Raw genomic sequence first — 27,901 nt, forward strand, 5'->3', positions numbered from 1 at the left:
TCAGTGTTTTGTATGAGGAACGTTTAAAGCCGACCTGCACTGTGATCTGGTGTCATGGTTATCAGCTCTGAGATAGCAAGGCCTTGTAAATGAAGACACAGGTCTGCTGGTGTCTTCTAGTTGTCAGTGACGACCATCTGACCTTTTGATATAACTCACAGTGGTGAGAGTGATGACTGTGCTGTGGGAGATAGCGTCCAGAGGTTGGACGGTGGTGGCAGCACACACGTTGAATTGAATTTATTATTAGGATAGACCCTCGAGATGTAGCTTCTCATTTTCAAGGGGGTCTTAAAAAACACAAAATACAAAATATAACACATACATACAAAGACATCGTTACATAACAAACGTACACTACAAATACAAAGATACAGACAGCTTGCTCACCATCTTCCACCCACATCCACCAACCCTCAGCAGTTGTACAACAAACTGGATATAAGAAATGACCCAGCATAGCAGCAGCATGAGCAGAAGATATCTCCATAATCCAGTATGGACAGGATGGTAGATTGTATAATGTGTTTTCTCCTCTGAAAAGAGAAACAAGCTCTGTTCCGGTACAAGAATCCAATCTGAATTTTTAGTTTTTGAGCGAGATGTTTGACATGAGTTTTGTAAGTGTTTATAATCCTGCACTGTGTCAATTAGTTCTCCATTTAGAGCATGGGTAGGTGTGGGAACATCAGTGGTTTGTGCTCTTGTGAAATACACATTTTTGGTCTTTATAGATGTATTATTTTTATTTAGCACCAACCTACAACCTGTTTCTTGGATGTCTAGTTGATTTATCACAGAAAACAAAGCCAATAATACAACTGCATCATCTGGATTATCCACTAGGGGTCACATCTGTCTGCTGAGCGTCCTGTTAGAGCTTTACCTCAAAAGTCCAAAATGTCAGTTTACTCACAGTGAAATTACTTGTTTGAATTTTGGTTTTACATGTACATTCCTGTACCAGATTCAAATGAGTAAAGTGCTGCTAATTTTACTTATTTAAAATTTACTACCTCAATAAAGTCATATGGTCAATTACACTACTGCACTGTCTGTTCGGTATTTCTGTATTGTAGAACAATAGCCAAATAAATATTTATCTTCTTGAACGTTGATACAGTTTTTCAACGCCTGTACCAGTTCAACTTTGCACACTATATCATTTACATTCTCTATATTCTCTATTCTTTATTTATTTTTTAAAATATGTTTTTAAATCTTCATTTGAAATTCTTCTATAGTTTTAATACCTGTTGCATTTACGCTACCTTTTCACCAAACCCAGGAAATGCAATTTCATTTCTTCATAGGTGGCATTGAAACTGAAAAGTATAAACTGTGGTGAGATGACAATAAAGGTTCTTGAATCTTTGAAAGTTTATGCTAAACCATAACTTTCAGGGCCCTTTGCATGGCATTTTCCCCAGTTACCCAGTGGATTATCCAGGTATAAACCCAGTGTATTTTACACATTTAACAGTAGTGTTATCACCTTTTTCAGGTGTGTAAAGCATTCTCTATTGTTTACAGACCAGTAGACTACAAATTGTACATAAAAGTGAAAATTTAACTGACTCTGCACTATCACTTGAAAACCTCATTTGCATAAAGCTCAACTTTTAATACAAAGTAAATGCTTTTCTAATCATTTGATTAGAAAACCTGTAAACACTGTACAACAAGTTGCACAGAACAGAAAAGACTCCAGACTGTATGTAATGCATTTTCTTAATCCAAACCTTTGTCAAATGTCACTTCTCTCTGTTATTTGCCACCAAGTGTCTGTATACTGGCTGAATCCTCTGGGACAAGTAGAGCAAAAACTGAGGAGTGTCAAGATATCGATATTTGATCAATATAACAAAAGAACAAGACGACAGCTTGGATTGTTATTCCTTAAAATGTGGTTTTAGATGTACCTCTCTGATACATTTCTGGAAATGTCTCCTCTTTATTATCATAATATAAAACATCAGATAATATTTGACTCCCTTGTGTTGCTATGGTGCAAACATTTCCACTAGAAACACTACATGTTGGAGCTCCTCTGGCCTGCATTACTCACTTTCTACCACTAAATGGAAGCAGAGACCAATATCAAAAGTCATGTTCTGCCTCAAGTAGTCCAACAAAACCAGATGAATATATACTGTATTTAAACATTTGCTTATTGAATGTGTGCTGAGGTTGTACAACCTGTCTACCTAATAGGAGTGAGTTGTTTTGATCCGGACGAAAGTAACATCTCAAATATCTTGTTGTTGTTCTCCAGGCTGTATCTGCACACTGGCTGCAACAAGAAACCCTCAGTGAAAACCTCATGTGGTTGATTTATCCAGTCTGTACTGTATATACCACTGGACTGTGCACAATAGCTATAGCAAGGGGCTTCATTGTTCAAGTATGAGTATTTGTTTTTATTTCTTTATTTTTCATACAGGCTACGTCAATGAATTCACTCTACATTGTTTTTCATACACAAAGCGAATATTTTATGTAATTTATAAAGAGAATAAGCTACATGAAATCCCCACATGGTTGCATTTTCCATTTTTATGCAGAATAACCTATAAGTCTACATGCTTATTAAGTGTCTTTGTATCTTAGCAACCCGTTACAGGAGTCACGTTACTTTTCCTGTTTCCAACCCAAAACATCATCTGTTCCACTTCGCACTCTTGAAATATCAGATTTTAATTCCCGTTGCCATGCAAAGCAAAATGATGAAAGAAACTCAGTCAATTATCAGTAATTAGAGTCCAGGTGTTGCGTTTTCACCGCGACGCGAATTTGGACACTTGTGAATGTTTTTTCTGTTGCTTGTCCAGACTGTGCGCAACATCTTCTGTAAAGTTTGTCAGCATACACACGATTGTTCCGGTTTTCACCTTCAAATTAAATAGCGATTTCTTGAAAATAATATATATATGTATTTTACCTGAACACATTTAAGTCTTATAGCAATATAAAGTAACTCAATTAAATATAGATAGTTTTTCCTCACAGTGTAACAAAATGTGACCTACAGCCTAATTTAAAGTAGGCTACAGTAAAAGAAGCAGAATATTTTAAAGCAGGCTATCAAAGTGCATATAGTCTGTTATGTTATGTATAATATCAATAGACTATTACATTACTTATAGTAAAGTGTAAGTAGCATTTTAACTTTGTTACTGGTATATAGATAGCAACTTTATAGGCTTTAGCCCACTTTATGCATCATATTTTAAGTTCGTCATATGTTTCGATGGTAATTTACACTGAAATGTTACTATAGTAACTACAGTATATATGTCTAATAAATGTAGTGGACTAAAAAGTACAACATTTACCTCTGAAATCTAGAGGAGTAGAAGTATAAAGTGGCTTAAAATTGAGAGACTACCTCAAAAAAGTGCTTAAGTGTGTTTAACTTGACGACCATTCTGATATCCAACAATATTATAAGTCAAAGATGCAATAATAGTTTAAGCTAAAATGTGAGAATGATAATACTTTGAGTATGTTACAGCATTTTGGATATAAGAAGGTAACAGTAAACAATACACCTACACTAAGGAAAAGTGTTAGATATGATGATTGATGATGATATATAAGATGATTCTAATGGATGTTTTTGACTGGAGGCTATAACAGCATAATGACAACACACGCCCTCATATTACACATTAGGGTCACGTGGGTTTCACATATTTTTTCAGGTGATATATAGGCGTTTGTTTTGAAGTCCATATCCTCTAATTTCCGGGATTATTCCCCTTACAGAGTGTAGTTTGGCGCAGCTGGACCTGCAGCCCTGCAGAGTCTCCCCCCCTCCCTCCCATCCTCTCTGTCTCCGGGTCTCTCTCCGTTTGAAAGTCTGCACTTCTCGCCCAGGTGTGACATTTTTGGAGTGCCTCATTGGAACCGCAAACCGCCGAGAAGATGACGGACTCCACACCGGCGGAAACCACCGCCGTCCCGGATCCGGCTGTAGTGGTGGCGGTGAACGGCCAGTGCGAGCAGGCGGACTCCCCACAGCAACAACAGCAGCAGCAGCAACAGCAGCAGCAGCAGCAGCCCAACACCGAAAGTCAGGGAGAGGGTTTCAAGATGGACCAGGAGATGAAGATTACAGACAGCATAGAGGACGCAGGTAGGCGGTGTGAAATATGTTCAAAGTTTAGAAACAGATTCAGCGGATGCCCCGGGGCCAGGGCGCACACCGCGGTGCGTAAAACCGGTGTTGTTCATGCAGTGGAAATCTGTTTACGCTTAATATTCATTTAGCTGTGGAGAAAATGTGTCTCTATTAGTTGCCACCAAGTATCCCGAACTACGTGTAAAGAGAGAAGATATAACCTCTGGCTGACACCATAATATTATGATCATATGATTAATTATTTAGGGCTGGATAGAAACGGAATACTTGATGTGCATTTTAAATACTGAGTTTACAGATCCACCTAAAATTATGTGTTGTCATTACAGATTTTCTGAATAAAAGCGGATTGCTTTTGGGATTGGGTAATAACTTGATATAGGCTCTACAGTTTTGATGACTGGTCATTGTGAAGGAACTGAATGCATTTTAAAGACCCTGCCAAACCCTGATCATAAAGGTGCTATCAGAAGACTGGACCTATCTTTCATTACTACATAGGAAAAACTTGGAAGTATTGTCAATTCAAATCAGATGTGATGTTCATTTTAAAGAATATAAATTTCAAGTCTCTGCAAGTTCTTTGTCATACCAAAGTGAAAAAGTGGAAACTCGATTCAATTCTGAAACACTGCAGCATCCTTTGAAAAGTGGTTCAAAGGTTGAAAAGGGTGTAAACATCCAAAACTACCAGTAATGGTCCTTTAAGCAAACTGTGCTCAATTAATTTAATACCTGAGCACAGATACGCCCGACTGATAGGAAAACATTTACAGCAGTTGTCATACATTTGAGTGGTGCACAGGTCACATGTTAGCTATAAGAGGCAGGGAGTGGACAGCAGTAGAAACACAGCAGAAACCTCTGAGTGTGTGGGAAAGGAGTTTATATGTTCAACTCACTTGAAAATGATTGCAGTTTGATCACACTAATTTTATATTGGGTTACTGTACAGTTTTCCAACTTTACAAATCTGGAAGTACCAGCAACAAGCCTTATTGTTTACTTATTAATACACCAGTAATGTGATTTATGCATTATTTCTAGTTATAAGTATCAGCAAGTAACAAGTTACCACTGTAGACTGTATCTGAATTCACATGTCAGGTTTTAAACATGTCCTAATCTATAAGAATAATTCATATGACAAATGTTTGGTTAACATTAGCTAACGTTATTCATACAGCAGCCTGTGCAGTTGCTGTCCTCCCTTTAACTGTCTTTTTATTTCCAATTCATTTTGGTTTCATTTTAAAGCACCCTGCTGGCTGATAATTTAATATTTATACATTACAAGTCATTTGAATGAGAAAGTGTGTCCAAACTTTTGGCTGGTATATACTGGTATATTTTGTGTATTGAGTATTTTGTAGTGAAAAGAAAGTAACTACATCATCAGGCAGTGAGTTTTACAATAAGCTAACATTAGCTAGTTTACAGTGCTTACAGCTGACTGCACTTCAAAATGATGATAGTGAATCAAAAATGAAACAGTGTCCTTGATAGAATCTATTTCCTTATTCTGCTCTCTCTTTGTTATATTTGTATCTGGTGGGTCACTGTGCCCTGTGTTGTTGTCTGCAGGTCTTCTGGAGAGCAGTATGCGTCTGAAGCCACACGAAGCACAAAGTTACCGGAAGAAGGCTCTGTGGGTGTCCTGGGTGTCCATCGTAGTCACCATCATTCTGGCCATCGCCGCTTTCAGTGAGTAAACTCTCCTTTAGCTGCTGCCTTTGAAGAAATGATGCTTTTTACATTTGTGTGCAAGAAACAAGGACATTATTCAAACTACATCTAAAGAAATACTGCTGATTGGTCCTTGGGTTGAAGGCCGTGTTTGTTAATTAAAGTGACACCCAGCTGACCAATGTGACACCCAACAGCCTGATTAAACAATAGTTGTTCAAACAAAACACAGCATGGAGAACAAGCAACTGATGCAATAACAAGCTAAGTTTGACGGCCCGGACTTCTTGCCAAGACGTGGTTAACCTTTAGACTCTCACATTTCTCACTTCAAATGACAATTTTTCTCAATTAGGGAAGCAAGACGGAACATTTTTGCTGTCAACATTGTGAACTTGATCTTGACTCTCGCTGCTGTTACTGAATTTTTATTTATTTCAGAGGCAGAATAAGTTGGAGCACCTATCTTTGTCATAAGCTTTCCTGTTTTCCTTTTCATTGAACCTCCGCATGTCAAGAAAGAGACCCCTGTGTGACTCATTCTGGGTCTTAAGGTTGAGAAGAGAGAGGGAATTACTGACTGATTCTACATCATTTCTTTTTCCAGCCTCTTAATGTCAAAGGTTTCTTTCTTTAAGTCTATTTTGGATTGAAGTGATTCACTTTGTAGAGCGAATGCAGGTAGTGTTTCATCAGGCTTTTGAGAAACTTAGGGATAAATATGTGTCAGATATCTTTAAAAAAACATGAAGTAAAATTTGACAAGTGGTGCTCGAGATGATTTGACTGTGTTATTCTCATCGCAGAGATTTGTCACACACTGCAATGATCAACTCATGTTTCTTCCTCGTCTGCGGTAAATGCAGATTAGTGCTTGACAGATGCACAAGTAAAGAGGACAAGCTTTGCTGCAGCATAGCTGATCACCTCAACATTGGTTTGCAGACGAGCTGAGATATGAGAGTTTCCTGTGGTGTTGATGATCAGATTGCAAGGTTGATTGCAGCGTAGTTATTCTCCTTCATGACTTTGTTTTTGAGAATAAATGTTCATTTAATGACGCCTTCCACATCTGCAAACTGGCCATTTCTCTACATTAAACATCTTTTTTTTTATGGATTATCTCGCTTGTCACATTTTTGCTTGCTCTTACTCATAAATTAAACATGGCAGCACTTGCATGTCAGCTGCAGAAATGAGCAGAGGAAGATATGAATGAGGTCGACATAGCGGCTGTGATTCTAGTAAACACCGCTCTGACTTGCAGTCTCGCCGGGCCGGTGTCATTACACACGCATAATTGTTTTATTTCGATTTGACGCCCTCTAGAGAGAAACAGAAGAGAAGAAGAAAATGCTGCGGTTCAATAATTAATCGGAGTCGAGTTTGAGGATGAAATTAGAAATCGGAATTCAATGTGCTGCTGTGTGTTTGGGGTCAGGATTAGTGTAGCGACCCAGCAGGCTGTTAAAGTGTAAGAAGGATATTTTGTTTGGAAAATCAGAGCTTCTTCCTGAGTTTTGTTCGTGTTGTTTTCATTTTGCCCACTTCCTGCTCTGTTAAGGAAACACCATAGTGGCAGAGCAGCAAGCCTTTCTCACAGCTTCACTCTTTGTCGTGTGAGTGTTAGATTACTTGAGCTATGTGTTTAGTGAACTCTGAAAGAGGTTTATTCATTGCAAATAAGAGAATCCAGTCCCACATTCTTCTGTTGCAGATACTTGTGTATTTGCTGCTCCACTTATATTTTGTCAGATAAGCCATGATTTGTTCAATTACCATAAAATGTTGTATATATATATTTTCCATTTCAGAATAAGAAAATATCTGTTTTGACTTTACAGCAGCATAAGTTAGATTCAGTATGATCTTATCATTGCTGTTTGTTCTACCCGCAACTTCCTCTTTGATTGACACTGTTAAAACAAATTCAATACAACTGTCACAAGCTAGTTGGAAATAAGCCGGTGTGAGCTGGATGTAAAGTACACCCTTAGTAGCAAATGCCACTGTAAATAAGAACATTTTGATAGGCATAGCCCGTGTGTTAATCCTATTAACATTAACATCTTTCTTCCTCTGTTTGTTCAGTCTATACTTGGAGAGTCAGTTGGCATGTCTGTTTTTATAATGAATTATGTGCATAACATCAGTAAAGTAAGCCACACCAAATAAAACACATTTCAAAGGGAAGATGCAGAAAATACACACAGAGAAAAAAAAACCATCCATCATTACTGATCTGAATTATAAAAAGATGAATGCTTTGGTCACTTTTGTAGTTTATATTTAGTTTGTGATGGTGATATTATATGGATACTGTATTTATAGCATAATTCAGAAGTCACTGCTTCCCGATGCGGGTTGTTGAGAAATTGCCTTGAAATGAAACAGTATGTAACTCCCCATAAAAACATAACTTACACAACGTTTTTACATGTTGTGTGAGTTAGTGAGCTTTTGAGGTGTTGAGCATAATTTTTAACTTTGGTCAGAGGCTAGTTGTTTCCCCCTGCCTCCAATCTTGATGCTAAGCTAAGCTAATTAGCTAATCGGCTGGTGGCTCTAGCTTTGCGTACACAGATGAGAGTGGTATTCTCATCTAACTCTTGGCAGGAAAACAAATAAGTGTTTTTTCAAAATGTCAAACTACTATAACTTTTACCTGAACATCACTCTTTTATAAATCAGCCTTCTTTGTGAGAAAGATATGTCATTATCAGCTTGTTCTCTGTATAGCTTGCCAGTTTAATAAGCCATGATTTGCTCATCTTAATTACAAATACAGTATCCACATACTATCACTTTATACTCCCTTTAACAAACTAAATATAAACTACAAAAGTGACCAAAGCATTCATCTTTTTATAATTCAGGTCAGTAATGATGGTTTTTTTTCTGTTTGCTTTCTCTCTGTGTATTTTTCTGCATCTTGTCTTTGAAATATGTTTTGTTTGGTGTGGCTTACTTTAAGATGTTATGCTAAGCACATAGCTCCTTATGAAAACAGACGTGCCAACTGACTGCCCAAGTATAGAGTTAACAAACATAGAGGAGGAAAGATGTCAAATGTTAATAGGATAGCTAACCACTTTCTGGCTCTAAGCTTCTTATATAGTGTACAGACATGAGTTGTGTCATTAATGTTCTCATCTAACTTTCTGCAAGAAAGCGATTAAGCACATTTCCTAAAGTGTTCCGAACTATTCCTTAAAAATTACACTTTTAAGTATTGCAGTATTGTCAATTTGGATATCTTCAGTATAGAGAGGCGTCCCCTTCCGCTGTCCCCCATGGGAACTTATGAAAAAAATATGTACAGTAGTGTCAACGGCGAGAGACAAATAGTTTGAATGAATTACGTGTATGGTGTCTGTCAATTGAGATCACTACAAAAAGTTACCTGTTATAGAAAAATAAAATAGTAGTAAAGTACCATTTAGTTTTGTGTGAAACTGCTTAGTGAACTATATCTCTGGTCTCACACAATATGTCACCAACACCAACATGAAAAAAATGAGCAAGACGTATTGCTCGTGTCACGACATCCCAGTACGAAACAAACAGGCATTGCGTTAACGTTAGCTTTAGCAGCTCTGGGTAGCTTTTGGAGAGAGAAAGTTATGGCATCACTTACGTAACTCTTGGGTGTGTAGTCTTTCTAGTTACGTATTTTCACAGTCTTATACTTAAACAGTTTTACGACAAACTGCGACTTTCTTGACTTGCAAGGTTATCTTTTAAATTGACAAACATCATATGTGTTATTCATGGCACAATTCAAACTGAATCAGAAAAGTATTTATCTCTTGCCATTGACTACCGTGCATATTTTTTCTGAAATAAGGTCCCATGGTTGTCCAGTGGAGGGGGGGGGACTTCCCCTTTTTATGAAGGACCTCAGTGGGATTCGACCCCTGAGGTCTTGGCAGTGTCTTTACACTGTGATGTAGTGGATGTCGAGCTGCCTTGTCAGAGCAATGACAGGGGTGTGAGTCAAGTCACCACCTGCTGCTGTTCCCTGTCAGCTCTACATGATGACGGAGTGATAGTGGGAAACATACCTGTAAAACATTTGCATTACTCAAACATGACAAACACCAGCTCCTTTACAATACGTGTGTGAATTTTGTTATGGGCAGGCAGGTGCAGCTTTAAGTTTATCATAGAGACGTATTAGTTAACATGTTCATTTTTCACACATGAGAGGTGGTTACTGTACTAAGTTATGGAAGTTTGACACTTAAAATTTGTTATGTAGATTCAACACATGACTTCTTGACCAGACAGAGACACAGATTATAAGATTTTACATTTGAAGGAGAAACTGGAGAAGTTGACAACAGTATAGCAACAGTTTACATTAATAGAGGTTGCCAACTCTGGCTCTCCCTTTAGTTCAAGGAAGAGTTCTACATTTTGTGAAACACACATATTCAATCTTGCTGAGAGGTAGTTGAGAAGACTGATACCACTCTCATGTCTCTAAATATGAAGCTAGAGCCAGGAGACGGTTAGCTTAGCTTAGCATTAAGACTTGACACATAGGGAAACAGCTAGCCTGGCTCTGTCCAAAGGTAAAACAAAAAACATTACGTTAAACTCTCAATGTCTAAAGAATGTCTTGGCCAGGTCAGTGACTTCCTAGTGATGTCACTTGAGGTTGCATTTTCGGAAACATAGTTATTCACTGTTGTGCTGAGAGTTAGATTGGAGAGAAATAGTTCGAGCCCTTGTGATTTTTACACTTTGGTTTAAGCAAACAAGATACAACATGTCAATCAGTGAGGTTTAGAAGTGCTGCTGATAGACAGTTTTTTTAAAAGCTTTGAACTAGGGCTAGCTGTCTCTCCTTGTTTCCAGTCTTTATGCTAAGCTAAGCTAATGGCTTGCTGGCTCTCGCTTGATATTTAGTGTACAGACATTAGAGTGGTATCGACCTTCTAATCTAAATCTCAGCAAGAAAGCAAAGAAGCGTATTTCTTTCCACTGATGAAATAAAAGGAAAGTAGAGACAGATTTGTTGTCAGAGTTTGGCTTTAGGCGACTAAGAATTTCTCCTTCAGTCCTTCAACAACAGCCGAATGAAATGGAGTAGAGTAGAACTGAGTTGAATGGATGAATTACTGAAAAGGTAATAAAGCCCGTCACTACTGTGTTAATATCAAGGTGTACATTGCCACAACAGCACAGTGAGACAAACACCATCAGTCCACCAACTGTTAAAACAAATCTTGATAGCAAAATGTTTCACTGATATGCATAATGCAGCTCCAGCAACAGCCAATAAACTGGCAGAGCTTGGATAGCGTTTTATGTTCTGTTCTTCTCTTGTCGGATGTGACAATGAGGGATGGAGGTGGGGGAGGGTGGGGGGGCAGAAAGAGGAGAGGATGAAGACGAGAGTCCTCAACTGTGTGTATGTGTGCGGTAGCCTGATGCGATGCTGGAGCTACGTCCCCGCTGACACCCACCCAGCTTTCTCAGGAACCAATTAGCCATCGCTGGGCTCATCTGTGAAGACCGCGGCGCCGCAGCAGATTCATTTATACAAGATTTTTTTCCTCTGTGCTCCTAATGAAGGAGCTAGGAGGAGAGGAAGGAAAGAAAGTAAGAAAGAGAGGATGTGGAAGGAGGAGCAGCAGATAGACATTTCTGGATTTGGTCCCCCAGCTCATGACATTACAGACACATCTGCTTCAGGGTTTATCTCCCCAAATCTCAAAGCTTGTATAAAACAGCATGAAAGCAAAATTCAGGATGGAATAAAGAATTTATCACACAAAACACAGGCTGAACTGTTTTGGAATGAAACTGTGAGAGGGGTTTTTTTTTAGACAAAAACTGAATTTGCATCCATTTCTCTTCCTGTGTGACATTTTGATGCACCTGCTACTTTCTCCTTGTTATGTCAACTCGGGCAGATGTGTGAGCCTTGCTATCTACACAGTCCCTCCCACTCTATTTACTTTCATTTTTAAAGCTGTCAACTTCTGTTTGCCGTATCATATGTCTGTTGCCACCCTGTGAGTGGAGCTACAGAGGGCTTGACTGTTTTTTTTTTTAAATCTTTTATTCAACAAGAATTCCTCCACCTTGAATGTTTAAAGAGATCAACACGGCTATGCGTACCGTGATGTGTTTTCATTTCATATGCTACAAACACCGTGTGATGATAGTGAAAATACAGACATCAAACTACACTATCTACAGTCCTCTAACCACTATGTGTTTGCCATAACACTGGGTTTACACGAGAATAGTGAAAATTATAGTTGTTTATCTTCTAATTTTAAGCGTCTGAGATATCACAGATTCAAATTCAAACCAAACAGATTTGTGGTGGCCTAAATCAAACAGCGCAGAGCTACTTTGTGTGTCGAGGCTGGAACAATAGAGGAGAAACAGCCTGACAGGTGCTGACGTTTTGCTATATTTACCAAGCAAAAGTTGCTTTATAGATCATTTTTGTACAATCAGTTGTTGACACTGCTTCCGTGCTGCATCTCTGCAGCTCCGGCATCATTAAAAATCCCTCCGACTTGTTTGTATTCAAGAGATCGCTCATGTGTGTTTAAGTATTTGCAAAAGCATGTGAAGGCAGCATTTGTGTCTGTTTTCATTTGGGTCGGGGCGATGGCTGCATGGTGGGGAGGTGGGGGTGGGTGGTGGATGATTGCACCTTCGGTCCAGAGAGAGCTAGATGAAACAAAAAGGAAGGGGAACAAGAGGATGAAGACAGAGGTAAAAAAAAAAAATCACAACAGGAAAATGAAAGAGCATAGGGGAAGCACAGAGAAAGAGATACCACACGCTGCTGTGGTTCTGCATGCTGAGGCGAGCTACTGGCCCCCAGTGAGTCTCGCTAAAAATAAACCAAGGAGGAGAGGAGAGGATTCCTCCCCTTCCTCTATCTATCTAGTATCTCTCTCTCTCCTTTGTCTCCTCTTCCTTCTCCGCTCATCCCCTCCCATTGCAGGTGTGTGCGCTCATAGTGGTTTGGCTCAGTGTTTGTTTTCTAACACATCTACAGCTCATTATAATTGGACCAAAGCAGGCAGGCAATTAGCTGACAACTAAATGACCACAATGCATCGTGTCCTGTCTGGCAGGTTTGCTGCGGCAACTAATAAAAACAAGAAAAGCAGTTCCTTGTGACAGCACACCTCTGGACATACAAGATAATCATCCATCACTGAGATTAAACAGAAGGGGACTCCTGAGCCGCAGTCAAAGAAGCTGCTGAAGAATCTGATGTCTCTGTGGAGCTTAAATGAGGGATTCTCCTGATCGACACTTCTTTTCTGGCAGCAGTCACCCTTTGCTTGTTCATGTAGACAGATAGTGGCGGCAGATTCTCAAGCTGTCTCCCTCTGTGTTCAAGTGTCTGCACATGCATATACAAAACGTCACCCGAGAGCTGACTGCAGCCTGTGATTGAAAGGAAACTAAGTGTGTTGTTTAGGTTTTGCATGTGTTCAATAGAGGAGCTAGCAGGCGACATTACCTTCACTTTGTTGTGATTTAAAATGTTTTTTTCTCAGTTAAAAGCATCTTTTTTTTTGAAACAGACAATTACTTTTTTTTTTTGAAATGGGTATATGTTATGAATAAAGAGCATTAGTGTTACTTGTTGATGTAAAGTCACATTTCATTCTCTCTCTCTTTGTTTTCTTGCAGCTGTTTCCATCATGCGCCACAGTGCTTCAGCTTTTGGATTTGCTGTAAGTCGACTGTAAAGCTTCGATAAATCTTAAATGGCTAACAATGTATATAATAGTGAAGAGAGTGTAAAATGTCTTTGTTTTCACTCTGCAGTTTGATGCCATGTTGGATGTCTTATCCTCCGCCATTGTACTGTGGCGGTACAGCAATGCTGCAGCTGTCCACTCAGCACACCGCGAATACATGTGAGTAGAGATGGAAACCTTCGCTAACATATATACAGCACATATGCAAATTATAAACCAGCAGACACCCTGCAGTTGTCTGAGCCTTTGTTTCCTCTTGCCCAGATGGTTAATTCAGAAAAGTGATAAAACGTGTCCGCAGTGTCTAATGTGTGTGTGTGAGTGTGTGCTCTGCTTTGTCCTGTAGAGGAGTGTGTCAAACAGCTGGTCTCCTCAGCTCTGTCAGCCTCGGCCCTCTGGGACCGATCACAGACGGGTGCCTCACATCTTATCTCTACCTGGCTGAGAATGGCGTGTGTGTGTGTGTGTGTGTGTGTGTGTGTGGGTCAGCTGGGCGTTTCAGATCCTTTTGAATGGTCAGAGTGTTGGCAGCAAGCAGGTAACCGAAAGAGAGAAAAGAAGGAGCTGTCAATCACTTTAGTTCAGTCCTGTTCTACTGAGACTATTCACAGCAAAGGGAGCGACCGGCTGATCTTTGAAGAAATGAAACTCAACCAGAACAGAAGCATCTGCTACTGACTGACTCAGATGAAAGGAAAATCTCACTATCTCTGTCCTTAACTGTTGGAGCATCTGCTGGACTCATACAGTCCCAAAACGAGCACACTAATACACACACTTAACAGCGGAGACATGTCATGGTCTCAGAGGAGCGACTGCTAATTGCTGTAGAGACGACAGATGAGATCAGGTCCCCTGGAGATGAGGAAACAGACAATTCATTCAACAGTCCATTCAAATATCTAACATACTCTATCCAAAGTTCACCTATACCAGCAGCTCTAAAGCTCGCTAATTAACACATTCTTTCTTGTTTGTTTGCACGTACAGATTAATCAAACGAGATACTAAGGTGGCAAATGATTAGTGTTATTTAGAGGTGCTGGTTGGTGTATTTTTTTTACTTTGAACAGAACCAGGCTAGCTGTTTACCCCATTTATGCTAAGATTGAGCTAAGCTACTAGGCTAGCGACTCCTGGTGCTAGCTCCATGGTTAACGCTCACCTAACTCTTTCTTGTTCTTCTTGTTTTTTTGCACGTACAGATTAATCAAATGAGATGCTAACGTGGCAAATGATTAGTGTGATTTAGAGGTGCTGGTTGGCGTATTTTTTTTTTTAACTTTGTACAGAGCCAGGCCAGCTGTTTACCCCATTAATGCTAATACTGAGCTAAGCTAGAAGGCTAGCGACTCCTGGTTCTAGCTCCATGGTTATGTTTATCTAACTCTCAACAAAAAAAGCTTGTGTTTCCCAAAATGTAGAACAATTCCTTTGAGTAATGTTAGGCAATTAACATTATTTTAAAATATGAAGATGCTAGTTTTAGTAATTAGCATTGTTAGCATTAAAGTTAGCTGTTTTTCTGTATTGTATGTTCAGTAAATTCATTATTTCTGAAAATCAAATATCAATCTTCAGTGTTAGTCAATTCAGTTATGAATCAAAAGCATTAAAATGTTTATTTCATATTCACTCTTTATTCACTATAAACAAAACAAAATATGCTCTTGTGGTTACACATAAAAAAAAACAAAAGAAAAAAAACAACAACTGAATCCTTTTGTCCAATTATATTTCTCCTGCAGGTTTATATATATAATTAGGATAGGACAAGGATAATACTAATCACCTATGATGTAGATTAGTCACTGTGTTTAAGTATAGATATGGAAATGACCTCAGAAACATATGTGACCAAAGAGTAAAAAAGGACATTTTTCAGCAAACGCTGGGTTTAAAGACCTTGAAGAACTCTCTTTTTCAACTTTCTTATTCTCTTGCAAGAAGAGCAGTGCCTTGAACTACAAGATTCATTCAATTCATTCTACTTTTGATAGATACACGACACATCTGAGTATTAAACCTTAACATTAAAATGTCCACACAAAGTCCCTTCTTGACAGCAGTCTTCATTCACGTCAGCGGCTAATTGGAGAATTCGGATAAAGTTCAGGAGGCTGCTCAGTCAGTAATTGGCTTCGGCGAGAGGCCAGGCTTCACTCACACAGACACACAACCGTAACACAAAGATATATTCATGCATACATGTTCTGAAACACACAGAAAAGCAACCTGCAAGCAGCTGAAACACCCTCACACACGGAGTTTATGTTACAACTGCAGCATTTTGCTCTTATCTTTCTCTTTCAGCAGGTTCTTTGTGTTTTTGTTTGTTAGGCAGCTATCAGCTTTCAGCAGACTGAATGAGAAAACTAGTGGTGCACAACCAGGCAATCGATATTATTCTTCTTAATTTTTTTTTATCTGTCAGTGTTTCATAGAGGAGATGTGGCTGCATAGTGATGCCCAGGTACAGACTGGTTGCCAAGGTAACAAGCTTGAGATGTCAAAACAAGACGAGTTTTGTTCCTAAATGAAACGTGGACCCTCATTCTCTTCTCTGTGACAAAGGTTAGAATGAGACGCTACTATTGATATGAAACAGTAATGATATAATAAGGGATGTATTAAGACAGAGGATGTATTTTGCTGAAGACCTTCACTGGATTTTTTGGTGTTTTGTTGTTTTTGTTGCGGAGCCAACAGCAGCGCTGAGATATCGTGTCATCTTTACATCCACAGTGCACAAAACAACAGGGGGCCTGTTTGTGAGGATTGAGAGCTCCCATGGTGTGTGTGTGTGTGTGTGTGTGTGTGTGTGTCCTGCTGTGGACTTCTCAGAGTGATGGTGGGTGTTGCCTTGGTTACCTCATCCGGTCAAAACCCAGGACACCAAGTGTGGCTCGAGAGCAGACTTCAGAATTGAACACACACTGGTAGCCATGCATGACCAGGGCATATGCTCCAATTGTTTTTTGTCTCTCTGTAGACTTCGTCAATTGGGTAAAAGTGTTTAAAGGACATCTGCTGCATCCAAATAAATCCTCACAGAGCAGATTTTGCTTCGTCTGTCATTCAGGATCATTTTAGGGCCACAGGAAAATGTATTTTGTTGTTTTGTACATTTGTTGTTAATCAGTTGCAGAGAGATATTTAGAGTGCTAACTTTGGTAATTATGTGAATTTAGGGATTTTTTACATTCTATGATTACACATATTTTTAAAGGGGCACTGCAGCAGTTTAGTATTAGTGAGTCAAAATTGAAGCAGCAGATACTAGATAGATATATACTTTAAGTCCCTAACATGGGTCAAGCTCCAAAAGACTACATTTCCCATAACGCAACACAGTAGTGTCCCCAACTTTCTAAATGCCCACTTCTTACAAACTCCAGTGTGTAATAAAGTCTTACGATTGAAGACATTATACCACTGAATCAGCCAAGTGCCCCTTTAAAGCAGAGTTTTTACAATACTTTTTTATACTAATCATCTTAAAATTTGATTGTTTTTATGCAAAATCTTAATAGAAATAAAAGGATTTAGTATTTTTGAGCAGAATTATGTACCTGTCAGTGTGGAAAAGGCTTTAAACAAGAGATACCATTTTATAAAAACTGTATTTATCAGTTGAATCAACAAGATGTGAAATTTTGTGATTTTTCTAAAATACTCACTTTAATATATGTAATTTCTTGGGTGGGTGTGGTTGCTCTGGAGGGCATTTGGAGTTTTTTTTTCAGTATTTCTAAAATTGCGGCTACAGCTGCAGGTAACAGCTGTGTGTCACTTTCACCACTTTCATTATTGATCTGGGTTTTCAGCGTCGGGGGGGGGGGGGAGACTGTCGCTTTAGAGTCTGTTCAATTTCAAAATGTCTGCTGTAGTCTCATTTGCATGCAAACTGCTTGTGGATCTATACTGATTATGCTTATATGCTATTTAATCTTATGTGATTATGTGGTTAGCCAACATCAACATATCCACATAGCATATGTGAATTAAAACAGTGATACAGGACGGAATAAACCTCCTCTTAAGGAGATTGTTCTGGTTTTCTGCCCGGTGACAGTGCTCCCTTTCACCAACGCTGCCGTTAATTCATTTAACTAGATAGCAGCTAATGAGTATCAGCACTGTTTATTGGCTGAAACCACCCAACTGGGAGCGGGCACTGCGACTTATGTTTGTTTCTTTGTCTCTTTTCCTGCACAGAGCTTGTGTTATCCTGGGTGTGATTTTCATCCTGTCTTCCATGTGCATTCTGGGTAAGGCCATCCACGACCTGGCCACCAAGCTGCTGCCTGAAGTGGTAAGAATGAACAACCACCACCGTGAAACATGTTTAAACATGTTTTATTTTGATTTAGAGTTGATATGCACCTCACACACTAGATTAGATTGTAGTTCCATGTTTTTCACCAATCCGTGCCATTTTACAGTGTACAGAAAAATCAGAATTTGATTTAAACTGGAGATGGAAGAGATTTTTGGATTAAAGCATCCACCATATGGGACAGATTATGTTATCCATTTAACACTTAACACATAAACACTCACATGCCGTGGGGCACTATGGCAGCTGTATTACTGTCAGCTGAACAGTCAAACAGGATCACTTAACAGCTCTATCACTGAACTCAGGCGGCAGATTTTAAGCCAAAAGTTTGGTTCATAATCTGATTTTTAGGTTGAATTCGCTGCTATTTTTAAAAGCGTGGTCACTTTGTCCAGCCAGGACTCATCTGCTCTTCCCTCTGTAATGCCATTTTCCACCAGCCCGCCAGAGACGAGGATTTCACTGAGAATCCAAAAAAAGCCATTTTGACATTTTGCCTGTATCTAATAATATCTCCTCAGTGTACTTCACAGCGTCCAAGACAAACAACATGCAGGCAGCTTTTGCAGTTATTTACGTGATCCTCATGAAGATGCAGTTTCTCAGCATGACTGATTCTGTGTCTTGCCATTTTTAATTTGACTAATCTGATAAGGCGGCATTTTTTTTTTTTTTTTTTTTCTAGTTTTGGTAGTCACATGGTGCTGGTCACTGGAGGGTTGGCAGTTCAGGCCTGATTGAGGCAGTTTTTATTGCGCAGCTTAGAGATGTTACTGAACAGATGGAGGGTTTCAGCTCTGGTGCTTTTGTCCTCAGGTAAAAGAAATTGCAAATCAAGTCCAGGTGATTTGGTTTTAATTTAACTTTAGGTGAAGGCTGCTGTAGAGGGGTGAGAAACTACAGGAAGGCATCATTTTGACAATTTGTCAATTTCTCTGTTTTTATACTCTGTATTGCTATATTTCTATTTGACAGCATATTCATATTCTTCTTTCATGGAGGCTGTGGGGTCACACACATTCAGCACATTGACAGTAACTGAAGTTTAATTGAGTCTGCTGCAAATTTCATGTTGTTTTAAGCTACAGTTGTAGACTAATCAATATTTGTTAGCTGTACTGCAATATTGTAAATCGCCTTTATGCAGCAGTGACATACAGTAAGTACTTTATTCTTCATTGTCAGGTTCTGATACAATAAAAACAACAACTGTCATCAGAGTCTGATTGAAATGTTGCTAAATCTCGATTGGTGCTCAGAAGTGCATGACATCATCTTTCTCTAACTGAGTCCCGCCCACTTCAAAGAAATGAAGAGAGCACAGAGGGAGAAAAAAGAAATGCAGAAATATCTCCAAAACTGTTCCAACTCTAGCAGAAAGTAAAGTCTTCATCTCACATAATGAGAAGCTGATAAAAAAAAAGTTCAGATCAGATTTAATGACTTGTACTTTCCTGCATTGTAAAGGTGAATCAGCAGTTGGCTTGTCACTCTGTCAGACTAACGATGCTGTCAATGTGAATCTCTGCAGGTGATGATATGGTGATAATAAACACACGCAGAGTTGAAAATCCTCATTTTTATCCTCAACTCAAGCTAAAACATCTTCATGTACTGTTAGAGAATTTCACTTGTTAAGAAAGTTAGGTAGACAATATCCTGTAAAAGGTGGACTGTTTTTTTCCCACTGATGTTGTGTGTGTGTGTGTGTGTGTGTGTGTGTGTGTGTGTAGAAGAGGTGTAACAGTGTTATTGCTGCTGGATGAAGAATGTCACAAATCTCAGGTGTGAAAACTCAGGAGCATTCACACTTCCTCAAATAGCTTCATCACCCGGTTGCCGGGCAATAGTTATCTCCGTAGAAACACGAGGATGTGAACATGATGATGATGATGATGATGATGTGTAAATATGGGAACGTTACGCTTTAGTGAGCTAAATAACTGTAGAGAGATGAATGCTGCGTCTCTCCACTTTAGCTCTGATATAATTCACATGGATGTAGTTTAGAGAAAATAACATGTTGTCTGTTTAAGCCTCAAATGCACTTTATCTACCGTCAAACAGGCTGTTTTTATAAGTTGATGTCTACTTTCAACTCTCTCAGTGAGCTCAGAACTATATTACACTACAGCATATAATATATAAAAGTGTACCCACAGAAAAAGTCAGCACACTTAGTTATTTGAAGATATAGTTTTTACTCACATTCCCAGGAAACTGTCACTTAAAGCAGCTATAATAGATATTTTTACAATTTATCATCTGATATTGTATATTATGAGAGAGAATTATCACCTGACTCTGCAGCTCCCTTCAGCTTCACAGAGCTTTATAACGAGTTTCAGCTCATTGTTTATCTGTCCGACCTGAAACTCTCTCACTGCTCTCATAGAGTTGCTATTTGTTAGTTAGCAACTAGCTGGTGAACATAGTGCAGCCTTTAGCAGCTAAAGAGCCACATATTTCCCTCAGGAGTTGATAGGACGAAATTGAAATGTTGCACAATTTAGCTGATGTATCTGTGTGATTTCATTTCATTTTCAACTTATTTATTTACTAACTGCCTTTGTATCATTGAAATATTACTGCTTTATTGTGATATTAAGGATGTTCATTTACTTTCTCTCTAAGAAAGTACAGAAAGAAAGGATATACAGTATATATATTAAGAAAAGGATAGCAGATATACAGTATATAAATACAGGAGGGAGGTATAGTATTTTGGGAAGGTCTTACTCAAACTTGAACTTGAAAGTTGATTACTGCACTCACTATTCAGAGTATAAACTCATCAACAAAGCTGGACGCACTTAATCATATTTTTCATGTTCTTGGATCAGCTGCAGAGTGAAAGCACACCACGATGAGAAATGCACCTTTCAAGACTTTCAAATGTAACTCACTCAGGCTCGAAATTCTATTTGTTTTCAAATCCTTTATTGATTTATTGGAGCAACAGTGTTTTCCATCTATTCAGCAAGGCGGAGACGGAAGTGACAGACGGCGAGAACCAAAGCATAAACAAAGGCGGAATGTAGGAGCGGCGAAGCAGACAAATTGTGTTTTTCTGACTCGACCTGCTCCTCTTGTATCACACTCGAGTTTTAGCAGACAGGTTTCTGGCGCATCAGATTTGCAGTTATATATAGCTTACGTATGCCTCCCGGCTCAGTATTCCGATGTTGGAAATAAGGTTTGTTTTCACCACCTCCCTCTCTTCCTCCTTGCTATGAAATGTTAATAAGGTAACCAGCTGCTTAGGTATGCAGCGGTGAGAGGGAGGGAGGAGGAGGGGGGGGGGGGGTTAAGACGCAGGGAGAGGGGGCTGGAGGAGGAAACATGTGGAGGAGGATGTGTGGTTTTTGACACCTGACTGTTCCTGCTCGGCTAGTCCTCTGAGCCCAATTAATGTTGGTTTGCATGCAAAATGAAGCCGCGCTCTTCATACGCGCATTTCATCAGTGGTTTGTGGAAAAACTTGTTTCTCAATTGCTTTACACACATTTTCTGAAAGCTTGGCTCATTTTTCTTAAAACACAAATACAAAAACTCACACGCAAAACCCAAAACTCCACAAATCTCTCGCTCACTGCATTCAAAACAATGTTATGTCTTCTCAAATGACACACACACACCATCAAATGAACACAAATAAGCACTGATGTGCTCAATGGAAAACACTACTATGATAATCTTATCAGTAGGCCTTTTGCATTTTCAGTGTTACACTGCCTACTGTATGTACAGCAGCCTGTTGTAAGCTTCTATGTTTTCATAATATAAATATAAAACACAGAAATACAAGAATAGGATATTCTTTTATTTGGAAATACTGTATCCATCTCAGCAAACACAGTTGTATTTGTAAAGTGTACAGAATACACAGAGCAAACAGTAGAAAAAAGAAACTAAGGCTTCTGCATATATTGTAAAGAAAATGAGGCTGCGTGCTGCCTTTCATTTCTGTCTGGCCACAGGATCTCATCGACATCACAGGCAATGTTCTCCCTGGCCAAGCAGCGGGGAAAGTATCACCCTGGCATGAGGAATCCAGCCCTGATATGCTTCAGCAGCTATATCACCACATGCTTCCTCTGTTGCTTGTAGAAAGGGGTATGCGCTCATAGGGTCTGTGTTCATAAACCTGCCAACATCAAGCAGATGACAACGTACCTGGGCTGCTCTGGGCCATCCATCTGCTCGGCTGGAGTAAGGATATTGTGTAGTGAGTCCAGGAAAGTGATGAGACAGGTAGTATTGTAGGGGCCGAGGGTTCAATGGTGATGGAGGACGCCTTGGTGATTTATAGTTGAGTATATGGTGATGCCCCCCCCCCCCTCGCTGGCCAGGAACCTCAACAATGGCGCAATGGCTGATGATGTTCCTTCCCCGTTGCCGCCTTTTTGCAAGGTTGATCCCCACTTTGTCATTAAATATGAATTCACAGGAAACTGCACTTGCATTGAGCTCAAGAACTCTGAAACAGAAAACACAGCAATAACAGAAATAGACCTAAATCAGTCAAAATTATGAAGTACAAAACATTACATTACAATACAGTAATGTGTCTACACAGTGTTGATTAGATGTCTCTGAATTGAACATTCTGAGTTTCTCTCAGATGGCACCCTGTAGACCTGGTTCATTCGTGGGTGGTTTCGCTGTAGGAAACGATCGACTCAACCAGTCAATACTGTGAAATATCTTCAGTGATTTGAGTTTGTATTTGCTTTAGTGTTTTTGCATTGTTTGCTCTAACCATATTGACTATTTCAGTCTCCTGTTGAGGTGTCAAAAGTCTTCCTCTTCCACCACGTCATGGTAGTCTTTCAGTTCTGTAAAATATACACATGTATAATACTGTGATTATTAGAGCAATACAGTATCAACACTGTACATTGACAAAGTAGGAGTACAGTTCTCTATTTCATACATACATGAAACTTATTTTTTACAGTATTTAATAGTAATCATCGAGTACTGTCTTAATATGCAGTACTACAGTAAGGAGAGTAGATTTCTTACCTATTCTCATTTCTGTATGTCCGGATGATTGAAGCCACAGTGAAGCGGTTCAAGCTTGGCTGGACTGTCAGCACTGCCTCCCTCATCTTCAGACCATGATTGACCCACGTGGTCAACCAAAGTGGCCTGAATCTCATCAGAGGCAATTGCTCTCCTAGATCATGGTCGTGTGCCTCCTCTCGTTTGTCCTCTCACTCTTCCTCTGACTCTCACTCCTCTCTCTCTCCCCTTGGTCTCCAACAATGTTTGTATTTGTGCAGAATTAGAGTAAGATAATGCACTTGAGTTTCAGGTTTTGGTCATTGTGTTTCAAGTTCCAGTGTTAGTGTGCAAGCAATTGAGAAAAATTAACATTTTAAAATAGTTCGAAGGATGGCAGTAAACAACCACAACCACAACCCTCAGGCTTATGAAGTCTAGTCAAAAGCCACCGGAAGACCTTTAAAATGCAACATCATCAAACTGCAGACAAGTCAAAATTTTAGTTTCTAAATCAGTTAACAACTTATGTTAAGTCTTATTTTCAGTGCAGTCAGATTACTAGTGTACTGACCCGTCTTTCAGGATACAGACACAGCAGGATGATTTGTATTTGAAACAGGTTGAAATATTATTACTAGTACTACATTGGCAGGTTTTCTCACCTGTTTTAAGAAAACAAGCTTTTTAGGACTTAATTGCAGACAAAAATGACACAAGATAGAGAGTTTTGTTTGTTTCTATATTCAGTTGGAAAACTGATTTGTGAGGATATTTAAAGTAATAGTTTTAAGGAATAGTTTGGGAAATACTATGTCTATTCATTTTCTTGTTGAGAGTTGGATGCAGCCAGACTCACTAGGAATTCCATCCAAATCGGATGATTTATGTCAGTAAAAGTCTGACATAATCATACAAGTCTTTGTTATTATTCATGCCACTTTGTCTCTGTCTTTGTTTTTAATGTTTAAGTTCAAAACCTCATGCATTTAAAGTTATATTGTTTTAGAGTATCTTTTGTTTTTATGACACTTTGTACTTTTTAAAAATGCTCTTATGTATACGGTTTCAATATAGTATGTTATGATGAAGGTTTGCTCTAATAGCAGTTAATGCAAACTCAGTTGGGTCCTATCACAAATCTCATATACATTATTTAAATCCTTCTATCTTTAGCCACTATGTTATCTACCGTGGTGAGAGATGGAGCTGCTTTGATCACTGCAACACCTGACCTGTATATTTAGACCACATAACACCAGTGGAGGTGAAATTTTTTTCAAGTTAAATCTATGAAATATCCAAATCCATTGAAAATTAATTTCTTTAGTTCTTTGTTCCTTCTGTCTGGTTTCTCCACATCCAAGTGATTACAGATGATACTTCTTGGCCTACTGACTGCCCCCTTTAAAAAGCAGGACAGATAGTACTGTGTTCATATTCTGCACAGGGATCTCTAGCTGTCAAATGTAAATGTCGACCATTGTTAACATTCTGGGCAGGGTGTGTTTGTCATGAGCTCTCTCTCTCTTTCTCTGGTGTGCGTGTGCATTTCTTTCTTCCTGTGGGCCAAAATGCCAGACCACCCTCTGACTGCGTCAAACATCAAGCACTTTGAATCTTGACAAGGAGGTCACTGGGGGGGATTTCCCATAACAACAGATTGAGGGCGTTTTCATATTAGGTATGATTGCTTCGTACCGGGCCTGAGTACGATTGCCCTGCCCCTCTCCACTCCCCCACCGCTCAGCTTTCAGATTAGTAATGTTGTACCGTACCCGAGTACACTTTACAGCAGGTGGTGGTATGAACCTAGTTGGTTTGCGATCCACCAATAAACACAAAGAAGAAGAAGAATACACTTACCTCATCAACTACGCAACATTTGTTTATGTTGTCGCTACAGTGTAGAAAAGATCCCAAGCCCATACAATGGAGTCGACCCTCACACTATACCTACTATTATTGATATTTTGGAAACAATGTCAAGAACGACCCTCTCAGAGGGATCCTTTCGCGGTCATGTTTGAACGGACTTTTGAGGGGAATAATATGCTGATACCATGTGATAGGGTGTTCTGTAAAATTGTCAAATAAGCTTTGCTTTGGCATGAAATGTTAAGTTGCTGTCAAACTCAACACTTCCTGCAGCTGCTTCACCGTAAAACCCTTCCAGTGAAGTACATTAATCCACATCTCATCCTTCCATCACATTCCATTGCAGGTGACACTAAGAATCTGATTTGAGCAGGTTTACTATTCGATGCAAATAAAATAGGGTCAGTCTTACTCAAATGTAGTGAAAGTCTATTATCCAAAAACACATTTTGAACTCACAAACAAAGCTGTATCATCAGCATACAACATTTACATTAAAAACAGAAAGGGTCCTTGGATCGACCCCTGCGGCACGCCTCATGTGACTATTCCTTGATCTAATAAGGTACATCAATATCTACATAGTACAAGCACACCCAGTAGCCTCATTTATAAACATAAAATCACATTATCAAAAACCATAGCTCCCATTTGAAAAATATGTATGCATGCCTCTATTTGCTGAATTGGAAAATTTGTCCTTGCTGTCGAAGAATGTGTTCAATATTTTGAGGATAATGTGCAATTTAGCTATTTTATTTTCACAGCTGAGTCACAGCACTGACTCAGGTCTATGCAGCATGCTGAAGTTTTCTCTCCGTCTCTTCTTTGATGTCTGTATGCTCGCCGAAGTAGCTTTTCATGGCTCCAAGGCCATAGTGCAATATTAATGCTGCCGCAGAGGCACTGAGTGCTATGCAGCTCCCTTTCTCTCATCCATCCCTCCTCCTCCATCCTTTGTACATTTACATTTAATGCTCTTAACCTGAGAGACTCACAATAGGTGCAACAAGAAAGTAATCTTAAAATTCTTGATTAAAATTAATGTCAGGAAGGAGTCGAGCATTTCCAACCCTATATTGATCTTGTTAGAAAGAATTGCCAGGAAAGCAATTAAATAAGATCTATGGGGGGCAAAGGAAAACATTTTTTTGAGTATAATTGGAGTGAGAAAATAATATAATCAAGAAGCTTGATTCATCAGTGAGCAGCGAGAACAGTAGTTATGGAGTGAAGAAGGTCATATGTGGGTGTAGGGCTGGACCACAACATGAAAATGAAGTAGTGTAGCATTGGCATTTCTGAATGAGTGGTACTTAGGGTATTAATTAGAGAGGGAACAAGAAATAAGGGGAGAGAGAAAGGAAAACTGACATGCAACAGCAGTTGAAATGAAGATGTTGTGATCACAGAATATGATACGCGTTTTAACCACCAGGCCACCACAAGCAATATTAAGCCATGGTTGCAGAGTGGATGCAGCTGTCTCGTCAACAGTGACGGAGAATATTATATGCATATTATATGCAACGAAAAAACGTTTCTTAATTAGCTGTAACAACTGTATATTTTGATGAAAAATGCAGCCAGTAATAGTATATTTATATATTTTATAGCTGTTATTATCATAATAACTGACAACAGCCTGTTGAGCCTCAAAGTTGTGTGATTGAACCAGTGATGAACATTGAGAGAGGACCCAGGATCAAACTCTGAGGGACCCCAGTGAAGTGAAAAGACAGAGCAGATCATAAAATAAACCATGTCTCTTACCGTCTCTCTGTCCATCTATCTGTCTCTCTCAGGATGACTTCCTGTTCAGCGTGTCCATCGTCAGTGGCTTGGTGTGCATCATCCTGGCGGTGATCAAGTTTATGCTCGGCAAAGTGCTCACAAGCCGAGCCCTCATCACTGATGGTAGGTGCACACACAGCACAGATCAAGACCGTGATCTTCAAAAAAAGCATAACTTTTCTTTCTTTTTGATTGAATCTGAATAATGTGTGATGAAGAGCTTGTTTCTTACCTTTAAATTGACTGTCTCACATAGTCAGTCATTTCCTAGTAACGGCATCTAAGTATGACTTCCAGTATGACACATGATTTGTTTTACTAAGAATTTGCCGTCACGCTTTTGTCACTCACATGTCACGCATTCCTGCTATGAAGTAACAGATACTGGTGTCACGTGGCGGTTCGTCACCTGGTCAGTCACGCTTAGGTTTTCATTAGATGACCTTTCAATATCTGACACACATCAGAGGCATTTCAGGAATCTGTCACACCACTGGACACTGTGTACACTGTCAGAGATCACAGCAGCCAATATCACATGTTCACTGTATTCTTAGCGGGTTTCTGAGGGAAATCTAAACACAACAAGGGCTGAATTCCAACACTGAGTCTTCAAAACCTTCATCAGCTCATCTGAGAATTGTCTAAGAAGACACACAGGTGTTTTCAATTGCTGTGGCTGATTAAACCACCAGACTGCAGGTGTGCAGGGGGATTAAAAGCAAAACAAGATTGCATCAGGTGTGTTTCTCTTTCCAGGATTCAACTCGCTGGTGGGGGGAGTTATGGGCTTCTCCATCCTCATCAGTGCTGAAGTGTTCAGGCATGAACCCAAGGTGTGGTACCTAGATGGGACAATAGGTGTCCTCATAGGCCTGATCATCTTCGCCTATGGAGTCAAGTAAGTCATTACTGACTAACAGGAAGGCTCTAGGTTAACTAGGTTAAACTATACTATCAAAACACCTCCAGTGTTTTAATAAACCAAAAAAGAAACACTGGGCTGAGGCTGGAGTCTTCACTTCATGAGGATGTCGTGAACAGTTTTAATTAGTCAAGCTTTCTCCTCTATGCCTCTCAAGTTATTGTGCTATATGCTTTGTCTTAAAAGGTGTACTATGCAGGATTTTCCTAAAAAAAACAATGCATAGACTCCTATAAAAGTAACCCCTCATCAATCATCACTTATGACCCACTAGAAGTTTGTGGCAGTGTATGTATTTACAGAGACTCTGCCCTCTGCCTGTATTTTATTATTATTTTGCTGTGTTCAGGACGATTCTTGGCATCAACCTTTGG

At 39.3% G+C, this 27,901-nt stretch overlaps 1 protein-coding gene and 1 long non-coding RNA gene across 5 annotated transcripts in view; one reads left to right on the forward strand and one right to left on the reverse strand.

Moving 5' to 3' along the window:
- The first annotated feature begins 3,741 nt into the window (after positions 1 to 3,741).
- LOC137177342 (transmembrane protein 163a) overlaps positions 3,742 to 27,901 on the forward strand; it is a 28,526-nt gene continuing 4,366 nt past the window's right edge. The window contains exons 1-7 of the mRNA XM_067583549.1: positions 3,742 to 4,138; positions 5,729 to 5,848; positions 13,511 to 13,554; positions 13,649 to 13,740; positions 17,800 to 17,896; positions 26,614 to 26,725; positions 27,362 to 27,503. Of these exons, the coding sequence (XP_067439650.1) occupies positions 3,928 to 4,138; positions 5,729 to 5,848; positions 13,511 to 13,554; positions 13,649 to 13,740; positions 17,800 to 17,896; positions 26,614 to 26,725; positions 27,362 to 27,503 (818 nt within the window). The 5' untranslated portion in view covers positions 3,742 to 3,927. The remainder of the gene's footprint in view (positions 4,139 to 5,728; positions 5,849 to 13,510; positions 13,555 to 13,648; positions 13,741 to 17,799; positions 17,897 to 26,613; positions 26,726 to 27,361; positions 27,504 to 27,901) is intronic.
- Positions 21,726 to 27,292, reverse strand: LOC137177343 (uncharacterized). Of its 4 annotated transcripts, none has more exons than XR_010926079.1 (5): positions 26,835 to 27,292; positions 26,582 to 26,719; positions 22,952 to 23,179; positions 22,686 to 22,761; positions 21,726 to 22,403 (listed from the first exon to the last, which is right to left on the reverse strand). It is a non-coding gene; the product is annotated as an uncharacterized lncRNA (long non-coding RNA). The 4 variants fall into 4 exon arrangements; XR_010926077.1 differs by having other exon boundaries at positions 22,952 to 23,185; XR_010926078.1 differs by lacking the exon at positions 22,952 to 23,179 and having other exon boundaries at positions 26,835 to 27,285.

The sequence above is a fragment of the Thunnus thynnus genome, chromosome 24 (genome assembly GCF_963924715.1).
Source record: "Thunnus thynnus chromosome 24, fThuThy2.1, whole genome shotgun sequence".
Lineage (NCBI taxonomy): Eukaryota > Metazoa > Chordata > Actinopteri > Scombriformes > Scombridae > Thunnus > Thunnus thynnus.